At 33.9% G+C, this 13,394-nt stretch overlaps 3 protein-coding genes and 1 long non-coding RNA gene across 10 annotated transcripts in view; 2 read left to right on the plus strand and 2 right to left on the minus strand.

The window, feature by feature from the left end:
* LOC127701233 (importin-4-like) overlaps positions 1–13,394 on the minus strand; it is a 997,117-nt gene that overhangs the window by 265,525 nt on the left and 718,198 nt on the right. The gene's annotated exons all lie outside the window — the stretch shown is intronic.
* LOC127701235 (GPI transamidase component PIG-T-like) overlaps positions 1–13,394 on the minus strand; it is a 242,162-nt gene that overhangs the window by 202,566 nt on the left and 26,202 nt on the right. Inside the window, exons 3-4 of the mRNA XM_052205060.1 lie at positions 11,409–11,643; positions 9,875–9,961 (exon numbers count right to left, since the gene is read on the minus strand). Of these exons, the coding sequence (XP_052061020.1) occupies positions 9,875–9,961; positions 11,409–11,643 (322 nt within the window). The remainder of the gene's footprint in view (positions 1–9,874; positions 9,962–11,408; positions 11,644–13,394) is intronic.
* Positions 1–13,394, plus strand: part of LOC127701252 (uncharacterized) — a 239,064-nt gene that overhangs the window by 149,314 nt on the left and 76,356 nt on the right. The window lies entirely within an intron of this gene.
* The window catches only part of LOC127701240 (zinc finger CCCH domain-containing protein 13-like), a 406,889-nt gene that overhangs the window by 96,549 nt on the left and 296,946 nt on the right, over positions 1–13,394 (plus strand). The gene's annotated exons all lie outside the window — the stretch shown is intronic.

Raw genomic sequence — 13,394 nt, forward strand, 5'->3', positions numbered from 1 at the left:
TTATTTTGTATTATTTTCTTATCTCATTTTTCCTTATTGACCCTCAATTTCATTACGAATTGGTATCTATGAAAAGTTTCCCAGACAAAAATAGATTACCGTAAATGTTCTAATGTACGTTCTGAGACACAAAAACATCTTCGATTTAAGGAAATACATATATTGTTTTATGAATAGGAAGTTTAGTTAATTTAATAAATGTAATGACAAGTTATTTAAATTAATTAATGAAGTTCGTTCAATGCGTAAAAAGTATTTCAAGACCCATTGAATACTTAAGTTCAATTGGCTCCTAGACATAACAGAGTTTAAGTAATGTATTAAGTAAATTATTCCTCAAGTACAATCATATGGTTATTAATTATGTCAGATATTATGTTATTTGTAAAACCTATGAACTGTATGTTAATTCTTAATCATTATATTGCTGATAAGCCGACATACCACATGTAAAATAAATATTATGAAAATGTATTTATAATTCTTTATTCTTTCCCAGGTACCAACCAGACCCGGGTAACATTTTCTGGGGGCTCGTCCGGGATATGTTGGCTTCAAAAATGACAAAAAAAGTGAAAGATCAAACAAAAGTCAAGCATGGTTAAAGAAACAGAGAAGGAGGAGGAATTTAGATTGGAGGTTACAGGAAAGATTTACAATCAACCATTGGTTGTTTTAAAGACCCTAATTACCGAACTAGAAATACCCGTGGAGGACGTTTCACAATTGACCAAGGTAAAGACAATAAAGTTGATCACACAGTTTTTGAAAGATAAGCAGAAAGATGGAGATAAAGGCACCACGACCCTATTACAAATAAATGATTTAATCGGGAGTAAAACACCAATTGAAATAACTGAAGGAATAGAAGAAACAGCTAAAGACGAGGAACAAGAGGTGGATGATCCCAAAATATCATTTAAAAAGAAAACTAACGACGAAATAACACCATTATTAAAGGATAAATGCTCATTATGGAGAAAAGATTTCAAAATTTCTGGACAAATTGGTGACTCAAAATCGTGCATATCATTCACTAGCCTTATTCGTCAAATAGAGGTAGGCACTGAAAAATAATCCAGATCGTCATACAGTCCATAACTGCAGGGTCTAGTCAACGTAATTACCTAGAAGGAAGGGGTAACCTGACTCTATCAACACTGAAGGGAATACTAAGAGCTCATTATCGCGAGAAGACAGCAACAGAATTATATACAGAGCTATGTAATTTATCACAATCACAAAAAGAAAATCCTCAGGAGTTCCTACTTCGGGCTCTAGACATAAGACAAAGAGTAATATTCGCATCAAAGGAAACTGAAAATGAACATCAGTATCACCCCGATGTAGTCCAAGCTATGTTTTTACACAGTCTAATGACAGGCATACAAAGTGACAACATTAGGCAAGAAATGAGACCGATTCTGAGTGATAAAAATGTGCGGGACGAAACATTGATATCGTCATTTAATCAAATGGTTCTACGAGAGAATGAACGATTAGCAAAAAGTAAAGGGTCCAGGGGTAAAGTTAACAAGATAGAAGCGACAGAAGAGAGCGATGTTTTCGGAGATTTTAAGGAGGAAGTTAAAAGGGAATTGGCAGAAATTAGACAGTTAGTAACGAATGCCTATAAACCACAACAACAACAACAACATACGGCAAATAAGACAACCCAAGAGAGGAAACCAGGATGTCCACAATGTCAACAATCAGGAAATGGAGGACAATGTTCTCATTGTTGGATATGTGGAAGTTCCTAACATTTCAAAGCCGGATGTAAAAATAGGTTTAGAGCAAAGGACAAACAAGACAGACAGGATCCGAGTATACACAAAGTGTCTGTAAGTGAATTGAAAGGAACTGTATTCCAGCTTTCATCAAAACAAAAAAGAAATTTAGTAAGACTAGTTGGATCGAAATGCGAGGTTGACTGCTCCTTGAATGCATGGGAAAGAATTTCGAATTCTATGGGACACGGGAGCACAGGTATCCATCATCCCTGTTCAATGGCTGAAAGAAAAGATGAACGAAACTCAAAACAGACCATTGAGTGAATTGATGGATGGCGAACTAATAGTCCGTTTGGCAAATGGCAGCAAAATTCCATATGAGGGATAGGTACAAGTTAACTTCAAATTGAAAAGCAAAGAGGAAAAATTAGAAAATAGTCTAGAAGTGCCATTTTTACTTAGCTCACATCCGGACATGAATGAACCGATTATAGGATATAACGTAATCGAACATTACATGGAAAAACATAGAGATGCCGCTGACATTCTAAAATCTGCGATGGGAATCAAAGTCAATCGAATAAACACAGTAATGAACATCATCAAATCTAGTAATGGGGACATTTGCTCCGTTAGAAACGGGAAAAGGGATATTATTATTCCAGGACATTAACAGTCCGTGATTAAGGGAATTGCGCACTTGAGGGATACCAGTAATAGTACATCAGCTGTTTTCATGCCAGAAGGAAATTTCAATGTACCAGCTGAATTAAGAATCCAAGAAAGTCTTGTAAGATGTGGAAATGGTAGCGCTTCGAAAATCAATGTCGTTGTGGAGAACACATCAGCTCATGACGTCATTTTACCAAAGAAAGTAAATATGGGAATGCTTCAAAACGTTAAAGGCGTTTTTAGTATACCAGATAAGGACGATAAAACTAAAGACACATTCAAACAAGATATATCTAAAGAGGATAACAATGAACAACTTTGGGATCCACCAATCAATCTAGGTTCTAACTTGGCACTAAGCGAGAAAAATAGAATACAGCAACTACTTAGGGAAGTGTGGAGCTTTTTCAAAGGATGGGGAAGTTGGTTGTGCACCGGACTTGAAAATGAAGATAGAATTAGCTGACCAAACTCCCGTAAATAGGTCATATACTTCAATACCAAAACCACTGTACCAAGAGGTTAAGGATTATCTTGCCGATCTTATACATAGGAATTAGGTTCGACGAAGCAACTCGCCCTATTCAAGTGGTATGGTCTGTGTGAGAAAGAAAGATGGTAGTCTACGTCTCTGTATCGACTACAGAGAGCTCAACAAGAAAACTATAGCAGATAGACAACCGATCCCTAGAATCCAGGATGTATAATAGACTCTCTAGGTGGGAAACAATGGTTTACCGTACTAGATCAGGGTAAAGCATATCATCAAGGATTTATGGATGAAGCTAGTCAAAAATTAACGGCGTTTTGTACACCTTGGGGTTTGTATGAATGGATAAGAATTCCTTTTGGATTGACTGGAGCACCCGCAGCATTTCAGTCGTTCATGGAAAGAACGTTATCTGATATCAGAGATAACATTTGCATTCCATATCTAGACTATGTGTTAGTATTCAGTAGTAGTTTTGAAGAACACCTTATGAATGTTAGAACTGTATTGCTAAGGCTCAAAGAAAAGGGTATAAAGTAAAACCCTTCAAAGTGTGAACTGTTTAAAAGAGAAGTTCGATATTTAGGACATTTGATATCGGAGACCGGAAACCAAATGGACCCAGCAGACAAGGAAGCAGTGATTTCCCTAAAAGAAAGAAAACCAAAGACTATAGGAGAACTTCGAAAAATTTTGGGATTTGTAGGATATTATAGAAAATACATTCTTAATTTCTCAAAACGACTGAAACCAATTTACAACTTGCTTAAAGTCAATGATAAGTCACAGAAGAAGAGCAAAATTAAAGGGAAATTGGCGAATCAGGCCTCGTCAGGCACAAAAATAAAATGGTTAGAAGAACATACCATGATATTATCAGAAGTGATAGATTGTTTAGTTAAGCCGAACATCATGGTTTATCCATGCACAATATGAAAAACCTTATATTGTACATACAGACCCATCCCAAGAAGGTTTAGGTGCAGTTTTATACCAGACACAGGCAGATGGACGTTTAGGGGTAGTCGCATATGGATCGAGAACGTTGACACCGGCGGAACAAAATTATCACCTGCATTCTGGGAAATTAGAATTTTTAGCACTTAAATGGGCAATCTGTGACCGTTTTCGTGATTACCTCTACTACACAAATGAGTTCGACGTTTATACTGACAACAATCCCTTAACATATATATTAGCTTCCGCAAAATTAGATGCGACAAGACATAGATGGGTGGCAGAACTCGCCGACTTTAACTTTAAGATTCATTACAAGCCCGGCATTCAAAATGGTGATGCTGACGGATTGTCAAGGATGCCATTCTGCTTTAAAGGTTACATGAATAGTTGCTCTAAAACAGTTGAAAATAATAGTATAACGACAACACTACAAACGGCTGACGCACAAGCCAAGGGTGAAATTGATTGGACTGTAACACTATCAAAATGCACCGTTGAAATGTCCGACAATGAAGTTGAGAAATTATCATGTCCGTTCGGAAGTACGTCAGAGAAAGTGGATCAAGCAAATGATAACGCGCAGAGTTTGACAAATCCGGAAAACAAATTAGAAACTAATTTGCAGACAAGTGGGACAATACCATTAAGACATATTATCGAAGAACAGAATCAGGATCTCGATTTAGGGCCAATAATAAATTTGAAGATTCATAATAGATCTCCATCAGATAACGAGAAACGTCAATTCAATCATGCACAGAAAATTCTTGTCAGGGATTGGAATAAGCTACTGGTAAATGAAAAGGGGATTTTACAAAGAATTGTAGCCATCGGTGGAAAAATAAAAGAACAGTTAGTCGTACCTAAGCACTATCGTAAACTAGTGTTAAAGCAACTACATAACTATATGGGACATCTTGGAAAGGAAAGAGTATGGGCACTAACCAGAGAAAGATTACACTGGCCTAATATGTTCAAAGACATAGAACAATATATTAACTATGAGTGTTCCTGCTTAAAAGATAGAATACCAAGGAAAAAGGAAATTGCACCAATGCAGTCCATAAAGACTACATCTCCGTTCGAACTAGTATCAATTGATTTTTTACATCTAGAAAGTTCGGGTGGTTATGAATATATGCAGGTGGTAGGGACTCTGCAGGATTTTTTGACGTAATTGCATCATACTTAAACTATACATCATTTTAGAAGATTAATTGAGGCAAAATGGAATAAAAATATTTTGGCTGGAAGAAATGTGATTTGAATGGATGAGTTATCGCCTTGTTGGAATACAATGTTTATCTGCAATTGTTTGAACATGACTTACTTGCAGCATTGTCATGAAAACAAGTAGATTTAACATGGCAAATATCCTTTAAACACTGATTTTAAGTCTTATAAGTCTCTAACTAACAAAAAAGTTTACTACATTGTACATCTGTTAGAAATGGAAAATCATGTCCTCTGATAATTACTGACAGCTTTAATAAGATGGAAGATGTTTGGCGAAAAATTCTGAATTCGACTTGCTTGTTTAAAAGCATAAAAGTTGGGTCCAATTTGTTTTTACATTGAACAAGCCTTAGTTAAGCAATGTCAGTCAAAATATTCTGTATATTATTCCTTTACGGACATTTCAAGATTGTGTTAACTTTTTTTAGGTCCAGAATTGAATTTTAATACGTATACAACTTACGTGCAAGAAATTTATCCATATTGTAGTAATAATATGAACAGCGTGTAATTCAGGAGGACTGACTGAGAACAAATTTTTACTTTTCATGCTATTATAAAGAAAATGATTAATGAGGGTATAAAAACAACTGTGAGGTCTAAAGCTCCAGATTCTGTAATACAGAAATGATAGCACCGTTAAAGAACTACATTCTACTGACATTGCTATCAAATCACTGTATTGCAATCTATGAAATCAACAAAGCTACTCCTAGTGAGGCTACTTGGTTTTAACTGTGACATGATATTATACTCTTTGTGGATGTTTTCTTAAATGAAAACTATGAAAGTGTTTTATTTATTTTTTATATTTTTATATGAATAAAAGAAGAATAGTGGTATGCGTAAATGAGACATCAGCCCATCGACACAAAAGACATTCAGAGTTCGACAAAAGGTCTTCAACAGTAGACAGAATTCTATCCAATATGTGAAATTCTAAATCGACCAGATTCTTAAAAAAAGTGGTTACTAACTACATGGAATTTCAAAAAAGTCAAAAAATGAAAACTAAAAAAAGATTATCTTAATGTTTATTTTGTATGAAGAAAACATGTGCACTTTGAATTGTTTTTTTTTCTTTTTTTTTCATGAATTAAGCAATATCTTTCTTTTTTACATTACTATAATTGTTTATCTTTGTCGTTTATAATTATCATCGTTTGATATACTTCAAGAAATTGACGAAACAAAACGTGGACAGTATATCGATAGTTTTCTTTATAAAAACCCAGAATCCATGTATAGGAACCATAAAGATAACTTTCATGGCTTGTATTCGCCAACAGTCAATTCAGAATTAAAGATTGTTATTTTCTGCGAGAATGGAGAGGGGTAGTGAGTTCGAACCCTGGCCCGATGGAAACCGAAAAACTTTACAATTATTCCATTTGGACCCGCTTCATTTAGTTTGATATTTGTATGTGTAGTCTTTTGTATCGTATTATATGAATATCTTTATGTGTATATTATACTAATTTATGTATGCATGTATGTTAACTCAAGCTGCCAAAATTAAATTATTACTGGTTTATATTTCCTTTATTTGAAAGCCCCGCAATTTGTAAACCGTGTAATCGTTGTCAAAACCGTAATCTGCTATATAATATGAAAAGTTCACATTATAATGAACAATTGTCCTTAATATAATTTAATGTTGATGAGACCAGCCCTTCATGATAAACTATCTAAACCAAAACCTTAACCAAATATGGGACTGACTAACAGAACAGAAAATATAAGCCCCCCTACCCTGTTCTATGGTAGGTGGGCATACAAAAGAATGTTTCAACCATAATACGCTCTTCATTATTTCAGATAGGAAATTAAAGCTTCAGTTTCTTTATTGTTAAAAGTTTAAGTTAATACATCTGTACTCAATACTTGACCTTTATGTATTATTATTGGTATCTATTTTTGTCATGCATTTAATATTTCCGTCTATAGGTACTATATCGTGATTTCTATTGTTTTTCTGTCATGTGGTTTTCTTTGTTTGAATCAAACAACTGTCAAAGTTCAAGTATTTCCTGCAATTGTTGTAAAATTGTATGAAAAAAAGTGTAAACAATTATTTCCGCATTAGTTGAAAATTCCTGTTATTGGTTTCACGTTGTTTGTTTCGGTGTGATGTAGAGCTTCATATATTGCAATGTTGCACTCTAGATGTCTTCTAGTTATTTGTGTCGTTTGGTTGCCGTCTCGTCGGTATATCGTTTAAACGTACTCATTTGTTCTAGTTTATCATTCAAGTAATCAATCTCAGACTAACAAGTCTGTTACATGTATATTGTATAGAGCTCCCTTTTGACTATCGGGTGTCGCTCGGTAAATTTAAGGCAATTCTAAGATATATGAGCTTGTCAAAAAATTGAACGATCTTCATAATAAAGAAATATATTTTAAATCTGTACAAGATTATGCCCCAAGTTAAGAATTTTCGTCTGTTTTCTACATCTTACATAAAAACGAGATTAAGTCATGCATCTTTATTTATTAATTCTCTGATCTTTCAAAGCAAACAGTTTATTATTTACTGTCATAATCCCCATAACCAGTCATAAAGTGTTTACTATACCGAAAAACAGAATTTTCAAAGAAATCCAAATTCCCCGGCCTCGAGAAATAGTTGATATCTCAGGGACAACAAACTTGCTATTGCCCTCATAACCAGTCAATACATGTATAATATTACACCATAACCAGTCAATACGTGTATACTATAGCTATTACACCGTTTTATTTGTCTTATAGTTTTTATAGTGTCTTGCTTTTAAATGAAAGTTTATGAGAAGTAAATGTCAATATAACTATTTCTCAAACAGTTTTTATTCTCTTCATAGTGGGGTGATCACAAACGTATGTATATGAGTAACATGTTTTGGTAAAAAAAAGACTAAATACAAATGCATTCAAAGCATGTTAATACATTAAGCCAAGGCTGGTCATTTCACATCAAATAGTACTTATTATCCATGTTAGCACCATGCTTTCCAGAAATGCTCGAAATTGACATGATCAATTCTAGATTCTTTTTTGCTTTTTAAAGGTAAAAATACATGACGTAATCATGATAAAAATAGACGTAAAATACTACTTGAATTTTTAGTGATACCAATCTCAAATGGAACGCGCTTTTTGTATAAGAACAATCTCTGTACATGACAGTCAGAACTTTAATTATTTTTATCTGTAGAATTGAATGGGACTGGTTTAAACTGCGAAATGTTCCACAAAACCGTAGATTTTTCAATAAATCTGAAATGAATGCATTTGTTTGCTGCTTAACACCATTATTTTGATTTTATACCTATCTTAAACGAATTAGGGTATACAATACTTAATATCTTATGTTTTCTCATATTTAGATTTCTGCATAGAAAATAGCGAAATGGTCTTAAGTGCGATGTGCTTGTTAGAATACGACTTCAAATTCAGAACGTTAACAATGCACACGTAACAATGGATCATCAAAATCGGACTTTGTGTGCTCTTTTATCGTAAAACTATAGTAGAAGAGTACTCTGTGGAATATTGGTTTTCGCTATATATAATTTTTAATGTGTTGGTTTGGAGGAAAAGTTATTTGTTTTTAATATCAGGAAAAAAGGGTTTGCCAAAATTGCACTTTTAGTGTAAACTTTTGGAAATGATTTTTTTTACAAGAAAAATTAATATGCACCACATCAAACAGCAGTAACATTAAGAATCCATATTAGTTTTCTACCTCTTAATAAAGAATGAGGTTAAATGCATCTCGCTTATATATTAATTTTCTGATCTTTTTAAACAAAACAGGCATTCAGGTATGTGTTTGCATTTTTTTTAAAACTATTTTCAAGTCCTCCCCTCTTCTTTGCTGCTCTACTTTGTTTTTAAAAGCAGTTTAACAACAGATACAGTTAAGTTGGTCCCATATCTTGACTTGCATCTACAAATTGACAATGATGGTCAGTTGAAAACAAAACTTTACGACAAAAGAGATGATTTCAGCTTCCCAATTGTGAACTTTCCATTTCTATGTAGCAACATTCCAGCAGCGCCTGCATACAGAGTATATATCTCCCAGTTGATACGATATCCCAGGGCTTGTATTTCCTATCATGATTTCCTTGATAGAGGGTTGCTGCTCACAAGGAAGCTATTAAACCTAGAGTTCCAAGTGGTGAAGTTGAAATCGTCCCTTCGTAAATTTTACGGACACCATCACCAGTTGGTTGACTGTTACGGAATATCTGTTTCACAGATGACAACGGATATGTTCCAATTGTCGTAACTACAATCCCGTCACCCCAAGTTTTCGGTGGGGTTCGTGTTGCTCAGTCTTTTGTTTTCTATGTTGTGTTTTGTGTACTGTTGTTTGTCTTTTTCTTTTTTTGCCTTGGCTTTGTCAGTTTATTTTTGACTTACAAGTTTGAATGTCCCTTTGGTATCCTTCGCCTCTCTTTTAAAGACAATGATCTGATAGAATTGAAGGTGTTTACATATAACTGTCAGAGGCTGATCAAAATTAAGTCATTCTGTTCAGCAGTTTCTGAGAAAAGTGTGACAAAAGTATTCGTTGGACAAATGAACAGACATAGATGGATGAATGGACAAGGTGATTACAATATAGCCCATACTTTTAGAGTGGGGGTATAATAATGATCTTCCTCTCATCATATGTTACCATATACTCTGTTGGATAGTTGTCTAATTGGCAATCATACCACATCTCCTTATTTTTATATTTATATATATATCTGTGCAAGCTTGGTTCCAATCCCATGTATTAACTACTTACCAGACAGATAGGTCTGACATGAATACCTATTGAATGATATGATGAATCATACAACTTAGCTGTATTGAAAAGACTTGATAACCCAACCTAAAAAGAGATTAAAATGGTATTCTGAGATTGAAATTAGACATTAGTTTAAAACTATGTATATATATGTTTGGTAACTGTTCATAATGTCAATGATCTCTATTGTGTATGACTCAATAATCTTTGATATAGTAGGTTTGATGGTTCTGATTCATTCAAATCAGTTTAAACAAATCCTTTGTCAGATAAGTGTGTTAACAGCTCTATAATATTATGAACTAGAGGATCACCAATGGTCCTGAACTACACCTAGATTTAAACAATGTGGACAAAATTCTGTCTTGCTGATCATTTTGGCAGGATCAAGTTTCTATACAATTATCATTTTAGGATTATAAGCAGAAATTGAAAATCAAATGTGCTACTAAAATTGTGACTTTTTGAGAAGTTTCTGCAAAAACATTATAAAATGGTTATCACTTGTCTTTCAAGGCATATAACTCCTTTTAAGATGGATTGCTGTTTAACATCCAGTGGCAAGTTAAATGCATATTCAGGAAGAGAACATGTTGATGTGATATGAATATGAACCCTACTTTGTACTAGATCGATTGTGCTTGTTCACAAAGTAACATTAAACAGGAAAACATTTCACCCCACCAGGACACATTTTTCTGACTCTGGGCCAACCATTCTTTGCTCTTGAACTCCTATATGAGGTATGCTAAGCCAAGAAGCAGCAAATACCTTTATTAGATTTTGGCAGAGATCGAAGCCATAATCCCTGCACCATCGAGGCAGTTAACTCCTATAAGGGGTCAGCTCACTATTTATGTCATGTTAACTGATTTGTAAATCTTATTTTGCTGATCATTTTTGCTTTTAAATTTTTTTAAATTTTCTCTCTATTTAACACAAAAAAATAGTAAAAATTACCCTTCAAGGTGAAAGAGTTTGAGTCAATTTCGGTGCTGTGGTAATGCATCTGGCAGTCAATCCCCTTTTAAAGATGATAAATATCAAGTTGGTTTTAATTGGCCAAGTGGTTTCAAAGGAGAAGATACTTTAAAAAAATTTACAGACAAAAGACAACATATGTTATGAAACTAGATGTGTTGGAACAACACTAATGGCCCCGCTCGCAATAAAAGCTTGAAGCCAGTTTTAGGAGTGGAAATTTTAGAGTGAAAGTCTGTATAACTGTTATTTTCAAGACGTTTTCAAAGTCTAAAGCCCGTAATTTCGGCAAAAATCAGCGGAGCAGAACCAAACATAAACCAGATCTGTAACTCATCATAATAGACTCACATACTAAAAATCAGCTCAATATGTGAAGGTGTTTAGAAAAAAAGTCTGTATATTAAATATTGTTCGTTGTGGAATGACGGAATGGCAGATAAGGGTAAAACTATGTGAAAAAGTGGCGGGGCCAAAAAAAAACAACCACCAGCCCATTTGAAGTGTAAGGCTACAATACAGGTCTATATGTCATGCTTTAAACTCTTACCTTATCACAAGGCAATAATTTTCTCCATGGTGTTAGATTTTCTGTACATACTATCTCTTTGGGTAAAGCTGAATATCTCAGATACATTGACTTCATATGATAACTTTTAGTGGCCACACCTTGGGGTCTAAAGGACCAGTGGGGACTCACAGTAGATTTCCAATCCATAAAATTAAGAGATGAACAAAACAGACCACCAAGAGCATTTACAAGATCTGACCATTGTTTGTCTATGCTGAAAGACGGAGAAATAAATGTTTCACATGGTAAATCTTATTTTAGAACCTAAGTCTTTAATTCACAATCAAGAATGTACATGAATGTTGGTTTTGTGCCAATTAAGGGTTACTTTTTATTCTGATACATCATTATGATAATATTAGATGTAATTAATTAAAATTATTATTACATAATCTTAGATAAAATAAGGATACTAGAAGAAATTAGAAAACTAACAATTCAGCAGTGACGCAAAGATAAAGATTGTTAATACCAATGCAAACAAAGTGATAAATGTTTACAGGATAGCAAATTTCATAAATTTTGACACCAGGAATTAAGTCACAATATGTTCTGCATATTATAATTTTGGGAAAATATTATAATTTTTCAGAAAAGAGACATCAAATCTTATGCCTCATGTAGGGCAACTGCAATAATCTCTGCATGTTAAAGAAACCTTCCAACAACTCTTTGAGTGGTCTGTAGGTGGCAGGAGATTGGAGGCAAACTTTCTGCCCCTATATATATCCAACACACCCTTTTTCACGGTGGCAGTCTAAATTTCCTGCCTTTCAACTGTCCTTGCCGAATTAATTTGCAGAACCTACTTATGGTATTGATGTTTTGTAACTGTCCTGGATATCATAAAATAATTGCCAGGCAGCAATCGATCAATCATAAGTTATTTCCTGCAAAGTTATGTAATAACTTGATATGTCTAGTGAATATCTTCTAGCTCTTCTATATTTTGTGATGAAATTTGCAAGCAGTTATTGAGAGTATTTGTAAAATTTCTTTGTCTGTAATAGTCTGTATTTTTTATTATTATCCCAATACTGTGTTCTTTAACTGTGATCTACAGTGCTAGGGACCTTGTAATTGTAATAAAATGAGATCTTTTGGTCTGTTTTGATTCATATATAAATATATACCTGACAAAGAAATACTGGTTTCAAGTAAACACTTAAAATAATATAAATAGAGAACAGAATAGTGTCTCAAGGGAAAATAATGTATTGCTTGTAAGGTTTTTTTTTTTTTGGATTCCCTTCATGTCTCCTGATTCACAGACATACATTCCTAAACTATGTATACAATGTACATTGGCATATGAGTGTGATTAAATGGCCTTTATATGTTAGTAATAAAAAAAAATTCTACTTTTATCACTGCATTCAACTAAAAGTAAATTATAGCAATAACTTTCAAAAATATTGTCAGTACAGCTGTTCTTATATGGAAAAATATTTAAGAGAAATAAAGAAATGATAATTAATAAGAGGTGGAAAAGGGACTGACTAGATAAATTATCTTTTAGTACATAAGCTGGTACTTTTTTTATTGGTACTTTTTTTATAAGTATTTTCTAATTACTATTTTGGGGATACGCTACAGTCTGGTGCTGTCAACAATCATGTATGAACATATGAAGTTTATCATATCCCGATGGTACTTACAAATAGAAATATTTATTTCTTTGGTTCATAAATTAAAATAATAAACTGCTTCGCTGAGCGCAGCTGGATACGCCCGCAGAGGTCCCGTCCTGAACAGTTGGGGCAAAAATGGACACAATCAGAGTTCACGAAAATGGTCGGTCCTGTCGGTCCTGTCGGTCAAAATGAGGCTCGGACCAGTATTTTGAAGGCTAGTGCCGGTCCTGATGACCGATGTAAAAATGGCAGTTGTAGTGCATATTTCAGCACTTTTTTACATCGGTTATTAGATGTACCACAACTGTTTCCAATAAGTGTTTACATCGGT

This window comes from Mytilus californianus, unplaced genomic scaffold (assembly GCF_021869535.1).
Source record: "Mytilus californianus isolate M0D057914Y unplaced genomic scaffold, xbMytCali1.0.p SCAF_5, whole genome shotgun sequence".
NCBI classification, from domain to species: domain Eukaryota; kingdom Metazoa; phylum Mollusca; class Bivalvia; order Mytilida; family Mytilidae; genus Mytilus; species Mytilus californianus.